The 25,818-nt window shown below is 38.5% G+C and overlaps 2 protein-coding genes across 4 annotated transcripts in view; one reads left to right on the top strand and one right to left on the bottom strand.

The window, feature by feature from the left end:
* The window catches only part of LOC133564673 (ion channel TACAN-like), a 47,649-nt gene that overhangs the window by 7,862 nt on the left and 13,969 nt on the right, over positions 1–25,818 (top strand). The window contains exons 2-4 of one of the 2 annotated variants that reach the window (XM_061919145.1): positions 23,536–23,619; positions 23,741–23,859; positions 23,971–24,087. In XM_061919145.1, coding sequence (XP_061775129.1) covers positions 23,551–23,619; positions 23,741–23,859; positions 23,971–24,087 — 305 coding nt within the window. In that variant the 5' untranslated portion in view covers positions 23,536–23,550. The remainder of the gene's footprint in view (positions 1–23,535; positions 23,620–23,740; positions 23,860–23,970; positions 24,088–25,818) is intronic. The other variant, XM_061919146.1, reaches the window with a different exon arrangement.
* gdpd1 (glycerophosphodiester phosphodiesterase domain containing 1) lies at positions 1,356–23,887 on the bottom strand. Of its 2 annotated transcripts, none has more exons than XM_061919148.1 (11): positions 23,759–23,887; positions 16,382–16,521; positions 13,524–13,566; positions 13,311–13,446; positions 8,391–8,436; positions 8,077–8,198; positions 7,914–8,003; positions 7,707–7,840; positions 3,710–3,769; positions 3,585–3,636; positions 1,356–2,007 (listed from the first exon to the last, which is right to left on the bottom strand). In XM_061919148.1, the coding sequence occupies exons 2-11, from the start codon at positions 16,515–16,517 to the stop codon at positions 1,873–1,875; spliced, it is 954 nt and encodes a 317-aa protein (XP_061775132.1). In that variant the 5' UTR covers positions 16,518–16,521; positions 23,759–23,887; the 3' UTR covers positions 1,356–1,872. The 2 variants fall into 2 exon arrangements, with proteins under 2 accessions (XP_061775132.1, XP_061775131.1); XM_061919147.1 differs by lacking the exon at positions 23,759–23,887 and adding an exon at positions 16,627–16,836.

Raw genomic sequence — 25,818 nt, 5'->3', positions numbered from 1 at the left:
GTCTCATTTTGGCCAAAAAAAGAAGAAGCACATCCTAAAAAGAATCCTCTTGGCGAAACACTTCAAGTTAGTTGAAAATTCTGAGGAAAAAATGGGTGCAGTTTAAAAACACCATTCAGAACACAATGAACTTAGACAGGGATTGTCATCAAGGCTCAGGTCAGGCTGATTACAAAAAAAAACAACTAATCAAATATACTCCAAAAGAAGGGACTCATAAAAACTGATGAAAAATTAATTTACATTCGATTATGCGGTGCTAAAATAATTACATTTTAACTGAATTAATATTAAAAGGCTTAGTGGCCACATGTGTGGACAGCACCTTTTAGCTCTTATTTCCAAAATTGTTTACACTACTGAATTGGGGTCTTATGGCTGCTTATGTGGACATTTATACTGCCATCTGGTAGTGTCAGAAGAGCATAACATACAATGGAATTTGTAAAAAAAAAAAAAAAAAAAAGAGTAAAAATAATAATTTGTATTTTACTACACATGAATTGGCCCTGGTGTGTGAATGTGAGTGTGAATGTTGTCTGTCAATCTGTGTTGGCTCTGCGATGAGGTGGCAACTTGTCCAGGGTGTACCCCGCCTTCCGCCCGATTGTAGCTGAGATAGGCGCCAGCACCCCCGCAACCCCAAAAGGGAATAAGCGGTAGAAAATGGATGGATTGATACACATGAAGTACACGTTTGTGTACTTATGGACTAAATACATAATAACAAAAGACGATTCGTAGTTTTAATTCTAATTAGGGTCCAATAAGCCCAAATAGCATAGAGAAATAAAAAAAACATGTAAACAGCTTGGGCCTTAAGAGGTTAAATAATATACATGATTCTTAAATAAACTGTCAATAAAATTAAAGTGCAAATGACAATACAGCTTCACCACTTTGGTCCTACTTGTTGCGCTTAAGAAACTTTTCTGACTTCAGCTACAGACTTTTCCGTTTTTGTTTGATGTTGTCATTACGCCCACAAGTGGTACAAAAGGGAATTACAACAGAGTAAAACAGCTGATTTGTTTTGGCGGTCCTCTACGGCAGTGGTCCCCAACCTTTTTGTAGCTGCGGACCGGTCAACGCTTGATCATTAGTCCCGCGTGTCATGAAAAAGGGAAGTTTTTTGGGTTGGTGCACTAATTGTAAGTGTATCTTGTGTTTTTTTATGTTGATTTAATAAAAAAAAAAATTATAAAAATTTCTTCTGCGGCCCGGTACCAATCGAGCCGCGGCACGGTGGTTGGGGACCACTGTTCTACGGGACGCTCTCTGCCCAACAATGGTCAAGAAATAAACCTTAAAATGCTCTGGTAGTGGTTTATATTTGAAGATCGCTGAATCGCTCATTTTACTGTCAATCAAAATATTTTTTATTGCACAAACATCAATCATTGTCTCAGTGTCTTCTTTTTACAATCACAAACACAAGTTAACAGCTCATAAATACTCTTTTTCATGCAAATTATTTTCAAAATGAAAAATGATGGTTTTATGTAGAAACGTAATGTTGCTTTCCATTGTTTTTACTCAACACTTTTTTCTGCAGGTAGAAAGAACCCTGTTTAGACAACTATTCTATCAGTGCTCCGTGCATACAGACCCACTTTCGAAAGGGAACAAATAATGCAAATGAAAAAGGCGCGGTCTACAACTGCTGGTGCTCATGTGAGGAAAATAAATCCTGCAAACTCGTGGACGAATTAATGTTGCATTTAAATAAAAACATTTTTTAAAAGTGATAACGATGGACAAATTCAAAGATTTGCAAATAAATAAATTCAAATGTTTTTTTCTCAAGGTTAGTGGTAGTTTTTTCATTTGAGCTCTGTGACAATGTGCTATAAAGTGGAAACAGAAGGCGTGTTACTGAGGCTTGGAAAGGCCATTTTGATCCAAAAAGTCTTTCAGCTTGGTGGGAAAATCAGTCATGACTCCCGTGGCTCCCAAATTAAATGCCCTCTGGAAATCTTCTTCATTGTTCAGCACCCAAATGTACACCTGGAACCAGACACAAGAGGTAAAACAGTACATCCATGGCTCAAGTTAGTACCGTAAATTCCAGACTATTAGCTCCTACTTTTTCCTACGCTTGAACCCTGCGGCTTATAAAAACGGTGCGGCTGATTTATGGATTTTTCATCGCTGACGGCCATAACGCAAATACATCGAAATGGTGTGTTATTGTTTGGGCTATGGGGCGGTATAGCTCGGTTGGTAGAGTGGCCGTGCCAGCAACTTGAGGGTTCCAGTTTCGATCCTGGCTTCCGCCATCCTAGTCACTGCCGTTGTGTCCTTGGGCAAGACATTTTACCCACCTGCTCCCAGTGCCACCCACACTGGTTTAAATGTAACTTAGATCATGGGTTTCAGTATGTAAAACGCTTTGAGTCAATAGAAAAAAGCACTATATGAATATAATTCACTTCACTCCACTATGGTGCCATCTTTTGGATGAGTTTGCTCACTGCAGGTGCAGTTGGGTGAATGGCGACACCGTTTCCTGCTGTTTGAAGCTTTGAATCGGAAATAAAAGTGCCGTTCCATCTTATAGGATAGGATAAGATTGGTCTTTATTGTCATTGCACAAGTACAACGAAACGTTGTTTTTAGCACAAACCTGTTCAAGATTAGACAAACACTGTACAGGTTACAAAACAAGAACGCTGATGGGTCGCCATCAGGCACCCCATAAAAGATGGGAAAAAGGTAAACGCTGGGGAAGGATGCGTAAAAACAATACAATCTAGACTGGGCTCCTAAGGGGCCCCAGTCTGGAGTGGGAAAAAACCTCCATGGCAAAGCACATATACATATTACAACATACATCTCGAGATATCTAGCACCAGAGGGAAGGGAGTTCTGGGTTATTATGGTAGGCCGCAACTCTCAGGCGCTGACCATCCATTCAGCACCCCTATAGGATTTGCGTCGAGGGCGTTGGGTTGGGGGGTGGGGGGTGTATGTGTGGCGTATATTTTTGTGGATGTGTGTCTCTGTGCCGTAAAACGCTCTGTTCTGTAACCGTCCACAGCGTTTTTACTTGTATGGATTCTTCATTCGTCACTTCAAGCGACCTTTGTAAGTTTTACAATATAACCGAAACAGTTCTTACTTACTAAACCGTGTGATGTCTGTAGGAGTGTTATTGTGCATATTTGTACGTGCTATCGTAATGTACTCAAGCGAGCGTCGTTGGCATGAGCAAACAAGATAACATGTTTACTAGTGTCCCTGTTAGTCTTATTAACTTACAATGGTATTCTTTTTGTATTGTTCAGTTTCACTAAATCCTCAGTCACTGTGGAGTTATTGAGTCTGTTTCGCTGATTGGAGAGATGACAATGACTCTTGTTTAGTTTGCTCAGCCGTTTACAATTAAGGTATGTAATTAGACATTTACAAAATATTTCTGTGTAAAAAAACTAATTTCACAACGTATATATCTGCGGCTTATAATCCGGTTCGACTAATATATGGGAAAAATGTATGATTCAGTGGGAGTGGCTTATATATAGATGTGCTCTATAGTCCAACAAAGAGCAAAATAGGATAAAACAAAAGTGATAACTTCTTACTTGTATTCCTCTGGCAGTGAGATGCTGGAAGAGCGCTTTCCTCATCAATAGGCTGTTTGGAGAAAAGATTAGATTAGCAAGAATAATACTAATTGGCTGGCTTTGAGAAGTGACGAACGCCTCACCTGTCTGCCAGCCAGGTGAGGAAGAGCTGGCTTTTGGTTATACTGTGTGGATTACGAAGTCTGTAGAGAGAAAAGTAGACATACACTCAAACTCAACTATCAGTCCCTCCAGTTATTGGCGTTGTCACGGTCGCGACAAGTCATGCAAATTTAACCAAACTCACAAATTATGTGCGGCCTTGCATGTTTGTCTAATCCTCACAACATTATGGCCCACTGTCATAATATTTGCAGATTAAATTGGTCTCGTAGCAACTTTAAACACACAGGTCCACTGTCTAATTGAAACTTAGTTTGGTTTCTTGTGGAGGCAAGGCAGGAACAATCATCTCTTTACTGCTCAAATGGCACAATTGTCATCCTGCATCCAAGTAGCACAGATCTACATCCTGTTCCTGTCTGCAGTGCTAAATGTTTTTTTTTTATTTGCCACTCAGGTAAAGCATATAGTTGATGTAGATGCCCATATTTGCTGTACATATTTACTTTACAAAAGAGAAGTGAGGGATACTTCTCTCGTTGCCTTATTTGTATTTCACTTGATTAAATGGATTTATATTATTATTTGGCACAGCCAGAGGGGGAAGTTGTGGGGACAAGAGGGGGATAAGACAGAGAGACAACTTAGAGGACGAGTTAAAAACGTGTTCTAACATGATTCAATTTAAAAACACTGTTTAAAAAAGAAGTACTGAAGAAGTACGAGGAGGAAAGTGAGTGATGCCCTCAGCACAGAGCGATGGGAGAGAGGTGTATGGTCAGAGTGTGTGTGTGTGTGTGTGTGTGTGTGTGTGTGTGTGTGTGTGTGTGTGTGTGTGTGTGTTTTGTTTTGTCTTGTCTCATACTAACAATGGTACTATTATATTGTTGGTGTACAGGAGTTTTTCTTGTTTTTGTTTGTATGATACTGTTCTTGTATTATATTGTTTATGTTAGATGTGGAATGAGGGAGAGTGGTTGGGATATTATAAGCATCTGCTTCATCCAACCCCTTTTCAAGCCTTGCACAAATGTCTCTGCCAAGATGTTAAAAAAAAAAAATGTGTTGTATGTGCAGGTTTGAAATGAATACTACAATTCAATTTAAAAAAATAACAACAGAAGAGCTTCAGCAAATACAATATGTAAAAATATGATAGTAAAATTGATTAAAAAAAAAAGCAGTTAGTGAAGTAAATAACAGAGATTACAATGAACCTTATTACACTACAAATGGAGCAATAGTACTATAGATAATTAACAATAACAATAATCACTTCTAATATCAACAATATAAGTGGTTAAAATGCAACAATACATATATATGTAACTCGAAGTACACAAGAAAGCAGATAAATGGAGGGGATAAAGAGAAACAAACCTTGTAGATTGTTATAGTAACAATAGGTTAACATTTGTCAGTGTGCCATGTGTTACGCACTTTCCCCAAGGGGAACAACGTTAATATATGTTTGATGAAATGTGATTATATGCGTGACTGTATGTGTATATGTATGTTTATAAAAATATACTATATGAACCTTTAAAAACACACCGACGTCCCCACTTCCTAGCTTACATGTATTTATATTAGGGCTGTCAAATGGTTATTTTTTAAAACCAGATTAATCACACTTCGGAATATGGATTAATCATGATTAATCACAGGTGATTACTGGCTTGCATTATTTAAACTACCTTAAAAAAATAACCCAATATGTGCACACAAATGCAAATTTCCTTGTCAGAATGTCATCTGGGAATGTTTTTTAAACATTTTACTTGAATGCACGTCATTTATTTTTTTTTTTGTAATTGTAATTCATTATTACTACTGGGGACAAGCGGTAGAAAATGGATGGATGGATACTATTAGTTAGAAGGAATTCAAATGTAACAGTAATTACAAAATGAGCTCTGAGTGTGTGCTTTTACTGCCGTGTTTGTGCGATGTACAACGGGTAAAACTTAACCGCATTTCCTTGAATTGCCGCAGGGCATATAATATGCGCCTGCTTTGAATTACTGCTGGGTCAAACTCGCTTCGCAGAATAATTAGCGCATGTTTAGTATTACCGCCTGGTCAAACTTGTGATGTCACGAGTGACACTTCCCCTGTCATCATTTTCAAAATGGAGGAGGCTGATTTCAATACCGGTAATTTGAAATCGCATAAAGGGAAGAAGATTAAGAGCTATTCAGTAGGATTTAAGGTCCAAGCTTACATCACACTCAATTTTTTACTGCATGTCTTTGGTAAGTGCCGGAATGAGAAGAGGTTTTAAAATATTTTGCGCATGCTTACTTTTAGCGCATGCCTTTGGTAAGCGCAGGAGTGAGAAGAGGTTTTAAATTAATTAGGGCCCTGGCGGCAATTCAAGGAAATACGGTAAGTACAGTATTTGTTTTCAAATTTCCGTTGAAATCATGTGCTTTTTAAAGATTATCGTTACAAGGAACATTTGAATAATTTATAAATTCATTAAATCACAAGTTAATTGAAATGATAAAGGCCTTAAAACATCACAACTTTTGCAGCAAATTCAAGCTTTGTAGGCAAACAACAATCATTAAATAAACCCACAAAGTCCTGAAGGGACTGAAAAAAAATTAGTTTTTTGGTCAGAAATGTAGACCCTGCACTGTACTATTTGTTATATGTTGACAGCACTTCAAGTTCACGGAGTATGTGGAGTAACAATGCTATCTAGTGGACGGTTTAGGAAATACACACCACTTAGTTCTGCTTGATCATTATACATGTGATGAGAAAGTGAGCGACAGCACAGGGAAAAGTTAACCGAACTCTCGCCAGATCCTTGTAGTTTGCTGAGCTCCACACCAGGATCTGGGATCAAGGGCAATGCAAACTCCTTCTAGATAGCAAAAAATAATGAACCAATCAGGAACACTGGGTGAGATTTTATAGATGTGACGCAGCGCCAAAGAGACTGTTTGATTCAAACAACAATGGCAGCACGCAGCGAGGAGTCGTGTACTGACATTTATTCTGCTATTGCAACTGTTTTGTTGAATCTATCGAATATTAATTCTTTAAAAGATGAACAGAGAACGGTTTTGAAGGCATTTATTAACTTATTGATCTGTCGTTATCCAATATGTCGGCTGTTCTGTTTTGGATTTCCCAGCGTCGCTCTTTTCAGCGTCACGGGTTGATTTCGATGTGAGTGGCTAAAGTAGCACGTCATTCAAGATAACGGACAAGTGGTTTATCCAATCCATCCATCCATTTTCTACCGCTTATTCCCTTGTGGGGTCGCCGGGGGCACTGGTCCCTATCTACGCTACAATCGGGCGGAAGGCGGGGTACACCCTGGACAAGTCGCCACCTCATCGCAGGGCCAACACAGATAGACAGACAACATTCACACTCACATTCACACACTAGGGCCAATTTAGTGTTGCCAATCAACCTATCCCCAGCTGCATGTCTTTGGAAGTGGGAGGAAGCCGGAGTACCCGGAGGGAACCCACGCATTCACGGGGAGAACATGCAAACTCCACACAGAAAGATCCCGAGCCTGGATTTGAACCCAGGACTGCAGGAGCTTCGTATTGTGAGGCAGACGCACTAACCCCTCTGCCACCGTGAAGCCCGTTTATCCAATCACATACAATTATTTTTTTTTACAAGGCACTTCCTTCTGAAATACATTTCTTATTGAGAAGTCCCAGATCCTTGTGTGGAGTTCAGCGAACTACAAGGATCTGGCGAGAGTCAGGTTAGGGAAAAGTGCCATTTTCTGGGCATGTCCATCTGAGAGAGGGCCTTAGAGGGACAGGGAAGTGGAGAGCAAAATGGAAGGCGTGCACTTAACTCCATGTTCAGTGTCCTCACTCAGACATGTGCACAATGAACCCAGGGATACTTTGAGTAAAAAATAGCCTACTCTTTGACCTAATACAATCCATACGTATTTGTTGACTGCTACTATCTACTTCTGGTATGTGTTTTTACTCTTATGACCAATGTCCAACTAGACATTGTGCAACTTACTTGGTAATAATAGTGGGCATTGGGATCTCCAGGAACTGTTCCTTTAAGGGCACAAAGGGCAGAAGGCCGGTATAGAAGAGGCCCAACAACAGCAACACTCTAGGAAAGCTGAACAACACTGGAATGCGAGGGTTCTGGGAAAACAAGCGCATAAGACGGTCTTACAATACGGGTGATGCAGAAACGTATAAAGCGTAACAAACATACCTCTTTGTAACACTTCTTGACAATCTTGTTGCTGGCATTGCCCCAGACTGTTAGATGCTCTCTGTTGTAATTGCAGACCAGCTCAGACACCTGCCGCACAAACGCTATCAAAAAATAATCTGCAGAAATAACAATGCTTGGAGAAAAATCCTCATACACACACCTTCTTGATGAGTGTGTCGTCATTGACCTTGATGTCAATGTTGACAGGGGTTTGAGGAAAGGCTTCAAAAACGTCCTTGAGCAGAGGTATGCGTTTATCCTCGCCGCCCTCGCAGAAACACTCTGCGCACACAAGGACAGTGAGTCGATAAGAGTGTCATGTGACACGGACCGCGACGGCTACTCAATGCCACTCCTCCCAATACACAAATGGTTGCAATTATCTGACAAGACTCTGCGGCAGTGCTTATCGTTTTACCCGTGTCGGACTGATGGATACAGTTTGCATGGGAGTGTACACGTGCAGATACTCACCCCATTCAAAGGTTACACCCAGCTTGCAGCGGTAAGGAGGCAACTCCTGCAGAGAGCAAACAGTGGACAACAGTTCAAAGATACACACTATTCAAGACGCAAGTTCAAATATGGCAGTGAAGATTGAATAATTGCCAACATTTAAAAGGAGCATTAATTATGACGTAATCGAGATTTAGTAAGAAATTGTTTGTCGTTACAAGGGATGTAACTATAAACGGTATTATGATAACCGTGGTATTACTGTTTTAAATTAAAATGATTGAAAAACTCATTGATAAATGCACTTTGAACTCGCTAACTTAAATGCTAGCAAAGAAACAAGGGACATTAACGTCTAAAGAATCTGAGCAACTATGCACATTGAACCTACAATCTGTGCTCTCTCAGGACAGAGTGATCGTTCTATACCAGGGGTGTCAAACGTTAGACTCGCAAACAGCCTGCAAAATGAGTTTGCCAAGTATAAAAAAAGAGCTGTAATTTTAACGAAAGACACTGCTGTTCTAAATCTGCCGACGAGATGTCACAATAACAATTATTTATCTCCTGCCACCTCTGTTCTATACTCAAGACCTTCAAAACGCAAGTGTTTTTACAATGCGATCAGGGACCACTAAACAAAGTACGATGCTACAACACCTGCCAGAAATCCATCCACCCATCCATTTTCTACCGCTTGTCCCTTTTGGGATCGAGGGGGGTGCTGGAGCCTACCTCAGCTGCATTCGGGCGGAAGGCAGGGTACACCCTGGACGAGTCACCACCTCATCGCAGGGCCAACACAGATAGACAGACAACATTCACACACTAGGGCCAATTTGGTGTTGTCAATCAACCTATCCCCAGGTGCATGTCTTTGGCGGTGGGAGGAAGCCGGAGTACCCGGAGGGAACGCACGCAGTCACGGGGACAACATGCAAACTCCACACAGAAAGATCCCGAGCCCGGGATCATGCACTAACCCCGGTGCCAAAGATAATAATCAATATATATAATATACGTATGTGTGTATATATATATATATGTATACGTATGTGTATATATATATATATATATATATATATATATATATATATATATACGGTATATATATGTATACGTATGTATATATATATATGTATATGTATGTTAATATAAATTTTCTTACGCATCGTTCATTTAAATATATCTGAAAGTGCAACGGTACAAACTAATATTCAAAACAATAAAAGCTTAGCCATTAAAATAGATCAAATACTAAGACTAAAACACTGAGTGAGGAAGAAACAAATAACTTCAAAAATAGTGGCTTTTCTAACAATTTGTTAATTATTTAAAAAAAATTATAACTTGGTCAAAAGAGTTCAGTGCGTAAAAGTACTTTTTGCAGCACGTTCAAAAATACCGCGATAACCGTGATAGTTTTTGGTCACAAAAACAGTGATATGAAATGTTCAAAGTGTTATGTTCCTAGTTACGATAATGACTGCCATTATATTTAAACAGTTGACTCACAAATAACAACACAATAAATACCTCATAAGGTACAATCGTCCTTGATAAAGCAAGCTGCTGTATGTTATAAAAATCAAATTTTCAGCTGCCGACATTTAGCAATATTAAGTCCAAGGTTTACGCCGCCTACCGCCCGAATGTAGCTGAGATAGGCTCCAGCGAACCCCCGCGACCCCAAATGGGACAAGCGGTAGAAAATGGATGGATGGAAGTTGAAGCTAGGACTGGGCCAATAACAACATTTTGCTGGACGACATTTGTCCCCACTAATTATTGCCATAAAACAATATTATCGTCAACATTGTGACTAAATGAAGCACTAATAAAATATTGTATTCTTTCATTCATTCATTTTTTTACCACATGTCTCTGGCAGCTCACAGATAGCCAGACAACATTCACGTTTACACACAAGGGCCAACTTAGTTGTACTTGAAGGTCAAGAACGTTTAATTATCGTAATTAAGTACACAAGTATACAATTAAAATTGACACAATCTCTCAAAAATTCCACTTCAATAAATATTGAATAATCAATTAATAGATTTAGTAACCCATGCTTATTTAAAACTGAGCCCAACCACCCTCACAACGTTTCTTCTAGCCTTTCAGCAGGGAAAAGTAATCCTGTCAATCAAAATATTGACATTTAACAAATGTATCATTATGTCTAGAAATGTAATAAAGAAAAAAAAATGTCTTCTAACACACGAATTCCAAGGTTAAAATGTAGATCTTCCATGAGGGCCATAAAAAGTATTTTATCCACTGCTAAATCCAATTATATCTGGATGATTAAAGTTCATATCTGCATAAAAAAAACCCTGAACCTCATTTTTTAAACTAAATACAAAACAACATCTGGCCAACAGCTGAACTGCATTTCACCTAAACTTTCCTGTCAAGCATTATTTTCAACCACTCATCCTTTTAACAGTTAGCTGGAGCCATACGCAGTTAAATTTGGGTACAATAAATCAAGGGGAATCAAACAGTCCTACCCACAATTTAGTGTCCCCAATTACATAACATGCATGTTTTTTAACTTTGGGGGGAAACCGCGTACAGTCAGCACGAGGGGGAACATGTAAATTCCACGTGAAGAGGTTAGAGTCGAGATCTGAACCCAGAACTGGCTGGCTTTGAGGCAGACATGCTAACCACATTTCAACTGTGCTTTCCTTTGGTACTTCCGTTTTTGTACGTCTCATTTTTCACCAAGATTTTGCCGGGTTTTTGTACGGCCAAAAATATGAGCATGATAAATTGGTCCATTTGCCTGGAATCAAGCGCCCAAACACGGAATCCAATGCCTTTGTGACTCAGTCTCTCTGTTTTCTATTAGAATTGAGTGCGACTGCAAAATAAGCCACAACGGGGCCAAAGAAAGTTGCTTGTCATTAAGCAGGGGTCGGCAACCCAAAATGTTGAAAGAGCCATATTGGACCAAAAATACAAAAACAAATCCGTCTGTAGCCGCAAAAATTAAAAAGCCATTATACATACAGATAGTGTGTCATGAGATATAAATTGAATTATGAGGAATTAAAGGAACTAAATGAGCTCAAAAAAACCTACAAATGAGGCATAATGATGCAATATGTACATATAGCTAGCCAAAATAGCATGTTAGCATCGATTAGCTTGCAGTCATGCACTGACCAAATATGTCTGATTATCACTCCACACAAGTCAATAACATCAACAAAACTCACCGTTAAAAGTTTGGTGGACAAAATGAGACATAAAAAGAAGTGGCATAAAACACGCCTTAGAAAGTCGGAATAAGTTATACATGTAAACAAACTACGGTGAGTTCAAGGACCGCCAAAATTAGTAGGACAAAACGGGGCTCGCCAAATACTCGAATCAGTGAAGCAAGGTTAATATAAACAGTGTGCTTTATAACAATTGGGGAGTTTTGTGTCATGTTTGTCCTCCTACAGAAACCATATTAAAACTAATTTATCATATATTTTTAAAAAAGCTCCAGAGAGCCACTAGGGCGGCGCTAAAGAGCCGCATGTGGCTCCAGAGCCGCGGGTTGCCGACCCCGTCATAAAGAATGTGAAAAACACTATTGAATTCTAAAGAGAACTCTTCAATAAAAAGGTAAAAGTTCATTTCTCTATCTTAGTCATCATGTTAATGTATTTCCTGCATGTAAAACTGTCATCATTCTCTATAGATTGTGTTGTTATTATTTCTGGTGTCTGGAATTGGGGCTTACATTATTTCTTATGGCAAAAATGGTTTTGTTTTTTGTCGATTAATTTTTGTTTGTACCTTTTAATTAACAAAAACTGAGTCACTACTGTATCGGTACATTGAAAGTCCATGGAAGTAAACAGCAAAAAACACAATGTGGATTTGGAACTGGTTGATGGAGTGATGCAAAACCTTTAAGCAAGGCACAGAACAACCCATATGCTCAGGGCATGCGTCACCCTAATACTTGCATACCTCCATGTCATTGTGTGTATCTGGTCTGTGGGTATAGTTAATTAAGAGTGTGTATACAAACTGAATTCCTAGTATAGAGTGCACCGGTATATAAGCAGCACACACTAAATTTTAGAAGAAAAATTTATTTTTCCTATATTAGCTGTACAGGAATATTAGTCGCTTATATATACATTGTGAAAGGAGTTATTTACATAGAAAGATTTGGTAAATGTTTATTTACATACCGGAATTGTTTCCAAACAGTCTCTGTAACAAGGCAATAAAATGGCTGATCAAACCAAAACAGAAATCATCATCATTAACCCACTAGCTGCGGAAGCTAGATCTCCATTCAGCTAAACGGACTCAATAAGTCCACTTTGATTGATTGAAACTTTTATTAGTAGATTGCCCAGTACAGTACATATTCCGTACAATTGACCACTAAATGGTAACACTCGAATAGGTTTTTCAACTTGTTTAAGTCGGGGTCCACGTTAATCAATTCATGGTAAACGTTGACATTTTGGTGAATTTAGGAAACTGAAACATATGCATGAAAGTAACCACTCCTGCAGACATCACACATGGGACGGTTTAGTATGTAGTATGTATAGTAAAACTTGCAAATGTGGCTTGGAGTGAAAAATGAAGAAACCATTCGAGTAAAAGCGCAAGGGACGACTAGAACACGGAACGACATTTGTACTTCCGGTTCAAGGCACCAAACATTAGACGTTAGACCCGCAGCACCTGCAGTGGGCGAACTCATCCAAAAGATGGCACAAACAATACCAGATCTTTTCAGTGTCTCCCTCTACTTGTGTTTATGAAAACTATTTGTTGAATACAAAATGTTATGGCTATTAGCGAAGAAAAATCCATAAATTAACTGCCCCATTTTATAAACCGCAGGCTTCAAAGCTTAGTAAAAAAAAGTAACGGATTATAGTCCAGAAAATACGCTAAGACACTCACCGCATATGCCATGTCGGAGATGTATGCATCGATGCCCGTCGCTCTCTGCAAATGTCGGTCATGAGACACCACAACCTGCCCGTCCTTTGTCAGGTGGCAGTCCAGCTCCAACATGTCCGTGCCGAGAGCCACTGCGCTGCATGGACGGACCGACGTAAATTGTTCAAATGCACGTTGCCAGCTACTGCCATCGGGTTTGAAGGTTGGACTTACTGTTTAAAAGCTGCCATTGTGTTCTCCAGGTTCTCCGCTGCTCCTGCAATGTCAACACCACAAAGTGAGGTTGGGGCTGAACACTCGCGGTCCACAACATTTGGTCCATGTGCACATTCAAATCACATCTATAGTGTTGTACTAAAAGACAATATAGACTCAAACAGAGATATTGTATGCAGCTGTATAGAAAAGCACCGCATTTGAGCTGCAAGTAACGATTACAGCGGTACCTCCACTTACACAGCCAGATATTGACACAATAACGTTCCCACCAACCACAGGAACTAAAATAGTTTGTGTGAAGGAGAAGAGACAGACGACCAAATCTGAGAAACAATCAAACCGTGAAAAACATGCCTGACGGGTTAGCCGAGCCGGAGAGTCAAGCTGACCGCAGCACGCTTAGTCCACATCACACAAAACCACAGTCACAAACATCCAAACGAGTGACATTTATTCACGAAAATAAAGAGAAGCTGCAGATGCAGTGTTTGACGGTTTTCAAATCATTCTGTCTGCTTCTGACTCATCAAAATGGACCGTCAAGCATTACCTTTGGTACACAATCATACCTATCAATTGCTGTGGACTTTGATCTTTTCAGGCAAATACGTTCGTGTGCAACATAAACAACAATGTCTTAGTTTCTATTGTTACACAAGAGGGAAGCAGCCTGTAGATATATGCTACCAAAGGTCCCCATACAGCTGGACAATATTGTTACATTATTCAAAAAAAGCTTTGGAATTTGCTCTATCATCCCGATACCAGTATTTTAGTACCGGTACCAAAATGTATTTTGATACTTTTATGTGCTTTTTGATACTTTTCTAAATAGAGGACCACAAATAATTGCAATATTGGCTTGGCGCCTTGCATGGCAGCTCCCTCCATCAGTGTGTGAATGTGTGTGTGAATGGGTAAATGTGGAAGTAGTGTCAAAGCGCTTTGAGTACCTTGAAGGTAGAAAAGCGCTATACAAGTACAACCCATTTATCATTTTATTTATTTATTTTACACATACTGTATATATATATTTTGCATTCTTCTTTAGTTGCTTTATTGAGTTTACAACCCCCTGGCGCTGTTTTGTAATGTTTCTGTACTTGTTTTGTTCATTATTAAATATTTGATTATATTTAAATGGGCAGCACAGCTGACCAGGAGTTGGTGCGTGTGCCTCACAATACCAAGGTCCTAAGTTTAATCCCGGGCATGGGATCTTTCTGTGTGGAGTTTGCATGTTTTCCATGTGACTGCGTGAGTTTTTCCCACACCTCCAAAGACATGCACCTGGGGATAGGTTGAACACTAAATTGGCTCTAATGTGTGAATGTGGGTGTGAATGTTGTCTGTCTATCTGTGTTGGGCCTGTGATGACGTAGCGACTTGTCCAGGGTGTACCCCGCCTTCCGCCCGAATACAGCTGAGATAGGCACCAGCACCCCCCGAAACTCCAAGGGGAATAAGCGGTAAAAAATGGATGGATGGAAGCTCAAAATAGCAAAGACAAATAAAAAAAGCACGTAAACAAACAGCTTGGGCCTTAAGAGTTTAAACGCGTTCTACCTCTGACGACCACAAAGCTGTGAAAACAATGATGCTGTGCTACAAATTTGGAATATTTACAGAACATGTGTGAGCCTGTGGATTTACACACACACACATGTATATATATATACATACATATATATATATATATATATATATTTTGCATTCTTCGTTCGTTGCTTTATTGAGTTTACAACCCCCATGGCGCTATTCTGTACTGTTTCTGTACTTGTTTTGTTTATTATTATTTATTTGATTGTACCGGGCAGCAAAGTACACCAGGGGTTAGTGCATGTGCCTCACAAAATGAAGGTTCTGTGTGGAGTTTGCATGTTTTTCCTGTGACTGCGTGGGTTTTCTCCGGGTACTCCGGCTTCCTCCCACGCCTCCAAAAACATGCACCTGGGGATAGGTTGATTGGCAACACTAAATTGGCCCTAGTGTGTGAATGTGAGTGTGAATGTTGTCTGTCTATCTGTGTTGGCCCTGTGATGAGGTTGCGACTTGTCCAGGGTGTACGCCGCCTTCCGCCCGATTGCAGCTGAGATAGGCACCAGCGAATAAGTGGTAGAAAATGGATGGATGGATGATTGTGTGTACATGGCCAGCACGGTGCACCAGGGGTTTGTGCGTGTGCCTCACAATACAAAGGTCCTGAGTTCAATCCCGGGCTCGGGATCTTTCTGTGTGGAGTTTGCATGTTCTCCCCGTGAATGCGTGGGTTCCCTCCGGGTACTCCGGCTTCCTCCCACTTCCAAAGACATGCACCTGGGGATAGGTTGATTGGCAACACTAAATTGGCCCTAGTGTGTGAATGTTGTCTGTTTATCTGTGTTGGCCCTGTGATGAGATGGCGACTTGTCCAGGGTGTACGCCGCCTTCCACCCGAATACAGCTGAGACCCCGCGACCCCGTAAGGGACAAACGGTAGAACATGAATGTCATGTCTGTATATAAATGTTATAAATAAAGGTTTTGAAAATAAATAAAAAGACAAAAAAAAACGACCGCCCACAAGGCATCCTAAAGTGGCTTGATATTGGGCTGTAAAACATAATCTATGCAAAATATTGACCAAATATCCACCATTACATGTTATGTAGACACCCTGCGATGAGGTGGCGACTTGTCCAGGGTGTACCCCGCCTTCCGCCCGATTGTAGCTGAGATAGGCGCCAGCGCCCCCCGCAACCCCAAAAGGGAATAAGCGGTAGAAAATGGATGGGTGGATGTTATGTAGACCACAAGAGCATTACAAAAATATTAGAAATGTTGACTATTTATTAAGGAGTAGTAGCACAAACCTCCCCGGTGGGAAATGTGCCTGCTGTAGAACCTCTCCCGCTTCTTCCGGTGCAGCAGAGTCGGACATTTGAGCAGCAGAGCCGAGGTGAGGACGTAGCCTGTCACCGTGGACAGGACGCACACGGCGGCGTACATCTTCCTGTAACATATTGCACACACTCACAGACTCTTATAAAATAACAACCGCCATTTTTTACATTTTTCCTGACATTTACACCGCGCGTACACATTCACCATATCTTACCTTGCTCATACGTGTACGGACTCCCCCCTTTTAGCGCTCCATCTGGCCTTTTATTCATAAGCAGCTGTAGTTGATAAATAAATATTCAGGAAAGTTATGTTGTCGACGTAAGAGCCGCGTCATCGTCAGAAAATAATTAATGTGCGATAACCTTCTTCTCGAATATGTTGTCTCGCTTCTCTTCTTCGGCCTCGGTTACACAAAAACATACCGTGCGTGGTTGACAATCTACCGCCAGAGCGCACTGCTGCCCCCTATCGAACCGGATAAGCCAGCGACAGGTTGGCAAACCCTGTTTCCATATTACAGGGGTGCCCACACTTTTTCTGCAGGCGAGCTACTTTTCAATTGACCAACTCGAGGGGATCTACCTCATTTATATATATCATTTATATTTATTTATGAAAGAGACATTTTTGTAAACAAGTTAAATGTGTTTAATGATAATACAAGCATGTGTAACACATATAGATGTCTTTCTTTCACGAAGACAAGAATATAAGTTGGTGTATTACCTGATTCTGATGACTTGCATTGATTGGAATCAGACAGTAATGATGATAACGCCCACATTTTCAAATGGAGGAGAAAAAAAGTTGTCCTTTCTGTACAATACCACATGAAAGTGGTTGGTTTTTGGCATCTAATTCACCCAGCTTCCATACACTTTACAAGAAAAACATTGGCGGCAAATTCCGTAGCTTGCTTGATTGACATTCACGGCACCCGAGGGTCTTGTGAGATGACGCTGGCTGCTGCCAGTTCATTATTATGAAAAAATGACAGAGAGGAAGGCGAGAAACACTTTTTATTTCAACAGACTTTCGCGCCGTCCCTTCCGTCAAAACTCTAAAGGCCGACTGCACATTTCCTATCTTCACAATAAAAGCCCTGCTTCATGCTGCCTGCGCTAACAAAATAAGAGTCTCGGAAAGCTGGCGTGCACAAGTGATGTGCACGCCAGCTTTCTGAGGGATCGCTTGTGCACGCTAGTTTTCCGAGACTCTGTATTTAGTTAGCGCAGGCAGCATGAAGCAGGGCTTTTATTGTGAAGATAGGAAATGTGCAGTCGGCCTTTAGAGTTTTGACGGAAGGTACGCCGCGAGAGTCTGTTGAAATAAAAAGTGTTTCTCGCCTTCCTCTCGGTCATTTTTAATAATAATGATCTTGCAGCAGCCAGCGTCATCTCACAAGACCCTCCGGTACCGTGAATGTCATTTAAGTGACGTCTTGGTGAAGATTGATGATCACTAATTTTTAGGTCTATTTTTTAAAAAAGCCTGGCTCGAGATCGACTGACACACCCACCGCGGTCGACTGGTAGCTCGCAATCGATGTAATGGGCACCCCTGCCATATTAGTTGGGAAATTGTGTTGGATGTAAATATAAACAGAATGATTTGCAAATCATTTTCAACCCTTTTGTATTTGAATTCACTACAAAGACAACAAACTCAAACTTAATTTTTTTTTTGCAAATAATAATTCACTTAGAATTTCATGGCTGCAACATGTGACAAAGTAGTTGGGAAAGGGCATGTTCACCACTGTGTTACATCACCTTTTCTTTTAACAACACTCAATAAACGTTTGGGAACTGAGGAGACACATTTTTGAAGCTTTTCAGGTGGAATTCTTTCCCATTCTTGTTTGATGTACAGCTTAAGTTGTTCTCTGCTGTCGTATTTTAGTCTTCAAAATTTTCAATGGGAGACAGGTCTGGTACCTGCACTCTTTTACTATAAAGCCACGATGTTGTAACACGCGGTGTGGCATTGTCTTGCTGAAATAAGCAGGGGCGTCCATTATAACATTGCTTGAATGGTAACATATGTTGCTCCAAAACCTGTATGTACCTTTCAGCATTAATGGTGCCTTCACAGATGTGTAAGTTACCCATGCCTTGCACCCCCATACCATCACAGATGCTGGTTTTTGAACTTTGCGCCTATAACAATCCGTATGGTTCTTTTCCTCTTTGTTCCCGAGGACACAAATGTCCACAGTTTCCAAAAACAATTTGAGATGTGGACTGGTCAGACCACAGAACACTTTTCCACTTTGCATCAGTCCATCACAGATGATCTTGGGCCCAGAGAAGTTAATGATTATTAGCAAAAAAAAATGTTTATCAGTTTGAACATCAAATATGTTGTCTTTGTAGCATATTCAATTGAATATGGGCTGAAAAGGATTTGCAAATCATTGTATTCTGTTTATATTTACATCTAACACAATTTCCCAACTCATATGGAAACGGGGTTTGTACATTTTTCATAGTATTTTCCACTTTTGAGTAAAAAGACGCACAAAATAGTGTTGTATTTATATTGTATTCACTTATTTCAAAAGACACATATTAAAAAAAAAATAGCTTTTGTTTAGAAATCTAAACAGTTTTATTATTTTATCCCAGTGCCACCTCAGAATACACTTGGCTTTCCAAGTATCACCATGTTAAAGTTAAAGTACTAATGATTGTCACACACACACTAGGAGTGGTGAGATTATCCTATGCATTTGACCCATCACCCTCACCCCCTAAGAGGTGAGGGGAGCAGTGAGCAGCGAGCAACAGCGGTGGCCGTGCCCGGGAATCATCTAGGTGATTTAACCCCCAAATCCAACCCTTAAAGGCCTACTGAAATGAAATTTTCTTATTTAAACGGGGATTGCAGGTCCATTCTATGTGTCATACTTGATCATTTCGCGATATTGCCATATTTTTGCTGAAAGGATTTAGTAGAGAACATCGACAATAAAGTTTGCAACTTTTGGTCGCTAATAAAAAAGCCTTGCCTTTACCGGAAGTAGCAGACGATGTGCGTGTGACGTCACGGGTTGTAGGGCTCCTCACATTGTTTATAATCATAGCCTCCAGCAGCAAGAGCTATTCGGACCGAGAAAGCAACAATTTCCCCATTAATTTGAGCGAGGATGAAAGATTTGTGGATGAGGAAAGTTAAAAATTAAGCACTAAAAAAAATTTAAAATAAAAATAAAAGGCGATGGCTCCAGGTGGCGGCAGTGGGAGCGTTTAAGATGTAATTAGACACATTCACTAGGATAATTCTGGAAAATCCCTTATCTGCTTATTGTGTTAATAGTGTTTTAGTGAGATTATAAAGTCATACCTGAAAGTCGGATGGCTGTGGTGAACGGCAGTGTCTCTGAGAGAAGCCGAGAAGCCAAAATCACAGCTGCCTTTTTGAGCTGCAGGAGGAGGTCGCATAATCCACTCAAGTCTCCGTTAATATGACAATTTTCCCATCCAAAAACTTGCTGGTTGACGTAGAGAAACATGTTCGCTTGACCGCTCTGTGTTAAAGCTTCACAACAAACAAAGAAACACCGCCTGTGTCTGGGTGCTAAAGGCAGCTGCAATCCACCGCTTTCCACCAACAGCATTCTTATTTATGGTCTCCATTATTAATTGAACAAATTGCAAAAGATTCAGCAACACAGATGTCCAAATTACTGTGTAATTATGCGATGAAAAGAGACGACTTTTAGCCGTGTGTGGTGCTGGGCTAATATGTCCGCTACAACCCGAGACGTCACAAACACGCGTCATCATTCCGCGACATTTTCAACAAGAAACTCCGCAGGAAATTTAAAATTGTAATTTAGTAAACTAAACCGGCCGTATTGGCATGTTTTGCAATGTTAATATTTCATCATTGATATATAAACTATCAGACTGCGTGGTCGGTAGTAGTGGGTTTTAGTAGGCCTTTAATGATGAGTGCCAAGCAGGGAGGTAATGGGTCAGGCCATTGAGCAGTGACCAACATTAAAATACAGTAACATAGTATGCCTAAGTATTCATTAAAAACAAGGCAGAGGTTTTGTTTAACAAGTATACTCAACGTGTTTGTCCACAGCAACATTACACACAGATTGAACAGTAACACTGTCTTTGATTATGGAAAAATAAAACACTGTACTTTCAATCTAGCGAAATTTTTGGGGCACTGTAACATTACACACGGTTTGAATATTAAAGCTGTGTTTTGAATATAGGAAAATGAAACACTGTACTTTAATCACGTGATTCTGTAGTGTACCACTAGATGGAGCCCGCGTACCATTCGTGGTACACGTACCACAGTTTGAGAATCCCTGTTCTATCATTCCGGACACCTTTTTAAGAGCTTTAGCCTGCACGAAAAGTCACCAAATTATGTTAGGACGTCTGTTTAGGGTCTAATCGGATATTTTAGAGGTCTTGAACCCTGACTTAAAAAAAAAATTGTCTCCATACCACCCACCTTTAAATTAAAAAAAAAAATAAGATTCACTTATAGACACGAAAATTGCTGACGATTTTCAAGCCCATGTTAGAAAACAAACAGAAAGTCGACTGTATTGGTTTACGTCAGCCATTTTTGGACCAAAAACAGAGGTCGTACTTTAACAAACTTGAACAAATGAGCTGCGGTTGCAAACCATGCACGGCTTCACAATTTTCTACAATGTCTGCAGCTTCCACACATTTTTGGGGGGAATCTAATTCGTCTCTGTCTAATCAAAACGTGTTTGTTTCTTGTGTAGATGAAGCACAAACAGCTGAGTGTAAATATATCGACTCTTTATTGCTCAAAAAGGAACAATTGTCATCCTCCCACGAACCTTAGACCCACTTCCGGTTTCTATCTATGCAACTAAGCCTTCTGGGTAACGCAGTATATAAACATCTACATATTTATTTATTTATATCACCTTTATTTATCCAGGGCAAGGCATTTAAGAACATATTGTCGTTTGCAATGCGGACCTAGCAAAAAGGCAGCATTTACATGTCCGAGATGTTGAAGTGTGATGATAACTTCAGCAGTTCACAAATACTCTTAATGTCCAAAAGTTCATGTGTTGGAACATTAATGAATGTTTAAGATAGATAAACAGGATTTATGTGTAAAATAAACGCAAATAATATCGGCAACTTGTGGAAGTTGTTGGTGGTGTTTCTTTTTGTGATTGTAATTATTTTTTTATTAGTTATTAAAACAGCACTGTAGTTTGACAATAAGCTATGAGTATGTGCTTTTACTGCCACCTAGTAGTCTATTTTTAAGTCTGTGTGGTTAATTAGTTAGGTAGGTAGTTTTCGTTTTTGCTGCATTCCTTGTCTTTTTGAGGTTAAGGTACAACATTTGATTACAAAAAAAAATCAATACAAGTTGACTCAATGTTATCGGGAAAAAATATACCTCAAAACATAGTTTTGGCAGCAACTTTCTGAAAAAAGTGCCACAAATTCAGGCAATTTGGGCCGCGATAATAACAAAAAAAGCCTGCAAGATCCTGGAGGGACTGGATAATGCAACAAATATTACGTTGTTATATACTGTATATTTTTTGTAAAAATAAATATTTAAGTGCCTGCTTGTCACTTTGACTCATGGTTTCAAATAAATGTATCCATCAATTTGTACATGAAGAAACAAATATACAATTGCATAGGCCAGGTGTGTGTGTGTGTGTGTGTGTGTGTGTTTGTGTTCTTGTATTTGTACGTTTCTTGAGACATCAACAAGGAAAAGTACCTTCCATATGAGGCGCGGTGAACAAGTTAGGACATAAGTCATGGTCCTAATAGAGAAAACCAAATGTCTCATTTGCACCCCTGGTGGTGAAATCTATCAATATGAGGATGGTCCCAATTTTTTTTTCAAATTGACTGTCGGTTTTAAAAGTGCTCCCCCTCTGGTCAACTTATGAAATAACAAGTGTGTGTAAAAATTCGAAGTGCTCCCCTTCTGGCCATTATATGTAATAACAAGTGGGTGCAATAAATTGAAATGTTAAAATTAATTAATAAAATAAAAACTATGTTTATAGGAGACATACTGTAATAACTTGAAGTAAATAATGAAGATTAAAAACGAATTACAAAAAAAATCAAAAACTGAAAGCTTACCTTTTCTGTATTTGCATATATGTAAATATTATCGATGTTGTAAATACAAATCTTTATATATTTAGAAAGGGTGGTTCTAAAGAGGTCGGCATTATTTAACGGTCTTTGGAAGGTAACAAATACATGTGTGATATATATATTTTTTTTGGGGGGGGTGGGTTATTTATTTATTTTTGTATTTATTTAATTTTTATTTTTTTATTTTTTTGTGGCCTCCTGTGGTCCCTATAGTGTCCTCTTTTTTTCTTCTTCTTTTTTCTATCCCTTCCTGCACCAGTTTGGTTGCGTCAAACGCCAAATAGATCCAAACATCTAATAAACTCCAATACAAATAAGGCAACAAAATAAGTGTAACGCATTTTTCTTTCGTAAAGTAAATCTGTGCGAAATGTATTCACATCTACAACAGCAATATGAATTTCCTGGGCAGCTGGACAGCACAGATTTTTACTAGGGGTGTCCCACGGGCCGTAGTTTGGGGACCCCTGGCGTAGGCAATAAGGCAATTATACATTAACGTTCATATACTGTAACTTCACTGTTACTATATATATTCTGAAAGAAGTTTAAAAGTTTAACACCTTTTAACGTTTGCTTTTAAGTTCTTATTTTCACAAGGGAAAATAATAGAGAATGTGTAACAATGACTTCTGCAGGGATGAAGGAAGTACAAGATTGAGGGAGAAAAAACTGATAAACTAACATGAGTTAAACAAAAAGTGACTTATGTTCCTTATCTGCATGGCGTTTTAAGTCAGTATTATCCACGTCTAAAATTTGATAATGCACCGAGATAAAGAAAGTGCTGCGAACAAAGTCTGGGTTTTCAACATGTCTTCAAGTCAAAGTTCACTCTCTGCAATAAACCATCCATGATAATGACATACACAACACCCTTAGGAATAATACTTCAGCTCATCATGTGCGAGTCATTTCATGTGGACATATATTCGGATTATTGACAAAAGCACGACTGTCGTGTGCAGCCAAGGGGTCGCGGAATGTCTCAAAGTTTAACGGACGTTCAGCAGCAATGGGAAAGCCTGGAAGAAGAATACCAGCGTGCTCGGGTAAGAAACTATTTTTAATCCGCAAAAAGTGCATTAGTTTGGTGCGGAATATTTTATAAAACATACGTTGAAATATAGTTTTGCTGTGGTTTTTCGTTGAATTCTTGTTGCCGTTACCCAGGAGACGCACAGATTGTACCTTCAGAAACTGGATGAAATTACCAGACTGCAAAACAGCTGCTCTTGTTCCATTTCCCATCAGCGAAAAAGACTCAAGGAGATGTCCTTCATGGTGAACAAGTAATTGTCAACACAAACACACAATGCTCTGAAAAGGAATTCATGGACACACACACACACGTACCGTGTGAGTCATACAACCTGGTCACGTGTTCTTACGTCATCCACTAGATGCAGCAAAGAGCTCTCAGAGGAAGAAGCAAGGAGCCTTGGTCAAATCAAAGAGAAAATTAAAATTCGACCCAACGCTTTCTCTGAAATGGAAGGCTTCCTCCCCAAGAAGAATGGGTGACAATTACCTTTTACATTTTGGCATTTTCAAAAAAATCATCATCAGCCAGCTTTTTTCACCAAGTACCACCTCAGAAAAAAACTTGCCTCTCCAAGTACCACCATAATGACCAACATTAAAGTACAGTAGCGAAATAGGCCCAAGTATTATTATTTTTAAAAGGCAGAGGTTTTATTTAAGGCCTATACTCAATATTTTTGGCCACACAGTTTGAACAGTAACACTGTCTTTGAATATACTTTAATCTAGTGATTTTTTTGGGGCATACCACCAGTTTAAAAAAAAAAATTAAAATTCCACTCTAAATCTGATATATACACAATAAACTACTCATCTCATACATATCTATTTCTTTTTTTTTGACAAGGATCCTAAGCAGAAAAAAAAAAAAAAAAAAAATATATATATATATATATATATATATATATAATATACCGGTGTGTGTTTGTGTGTGTATATATATATATATATATATATATATATATATATATATATATATATATATATATATATATATATATATATATATATATATATGTATGTATGTACATATATATGTATGTATGTATGTACATATATATATGTATGTATATATATATATATATATATATGTGTATATGTATATATATATATATATGTATATATATATATATATATATGTATGTATGTATGTACATATATATATATATGTATGTATGTATATATATATAATATGTATATATATGTATATATATATATATTTGTATATATATACATATATATATATATATATATATAATATACCGGTGTGTGTTTGTGTGTGTATATATATATATATATATATATATATATATATATATGTATGTATGTACATATATATGTATATATGTATGTATGTATGTACATATATATGTATGTATGTATGTATGTATGTACATATATATATGTATGTATATATATATATATATGTATATGTATATATATATATATATGTATATATATATATATATGTATGTATGTATGTACATATATATATATATGTATGTATGTATATATATATAATATGTATATATATGTATATATATATATATTTGTATATATATGTATATATATATGAATGACAGAGAGATTTAATCTATATATATATATATATATATATATATATATATATATATATATATATATATATATATATATATATATATATATATATAGTACAGGCCAAAAGTTTGGACACACCTCATTCAATGTGTTTTCTGTATTTATTTACACTGTAGATTGTCACTGAAGGCATGAAAACTATGAATGAGCACATGTGGAATTATGCACTTAACAAAAAAAGGTGAAATAACTGAAAACATGTTTTATATTCTAGTTTCTTCAAAATAGCCATCCTTTGCTCTGATTATGGCTTTGCACACTCTTGGCATTCTCTCGATGAGCTTGAAGGGGTGGTCCCCTGAAATGTTTTTCACTTCACAGGTGTGCTTGAAGCTCATCGAGAGAAGGCCAAGAGTGTGCAAAGCCGTAATCAGAGCAAAGGGTGGCTATATTGAAGAGAAATGATGCAGCTAAACAACAGTAAATACACAAAAGTATATGCATTGGAAAATTGTAATCCAAATGAAATCTGGTTGTTTATTTTTTAGCCTTTTTAAAAAATACAATTGAAAATTGACAGAGCTCTTGTGTTGAAAGCAATGACTAGAAATATATATGCACGTGAAATCCAGACAATGTTAATCAGT

This window comes from Nerophis ophidion, linkage group LG13 (assembly GCF_033978795.1).
Source record: "Nerophis ophidion isolate RoL-2023_Sa linkage group LG13, RoL_Noph_v1.0, whole genome shotgun sequence".
NCBI lineage: Eukaryota > Metazoa > Chordata > Actinopteri > Syngnathiformes > Syngnathidae > Nerophis > Nerophis ophidion.
Note: the sequence above shows the minus strand (reverse complement) of the source record. Positions and strands in the feature narration are given on the sequence as shown.

Coding starts and splice junctions, on each gene's coding strand:
- gdpd1 (XM_061919148.1), bottom strand. CDS start 16,517: ATGTACGCCGCCGTGTGCGTCCTGTCCACGGTGACAGGCTACGTCCTC. Junction 7,841..7,913: donor TCAAGAAGTGTTACAAAGAG/GTATGTTTGTTA, acceptor TTGTTTTCCCAG/AACCCTCGCATTCCAGTGTT. Junction 2,008..3,584: donor TCACTGCCAGAGGAATACAA/GTAAGAAGTTAT, acceptor GTCTGGTTCCAG/GTGTACATTTGGGTGCTGAA.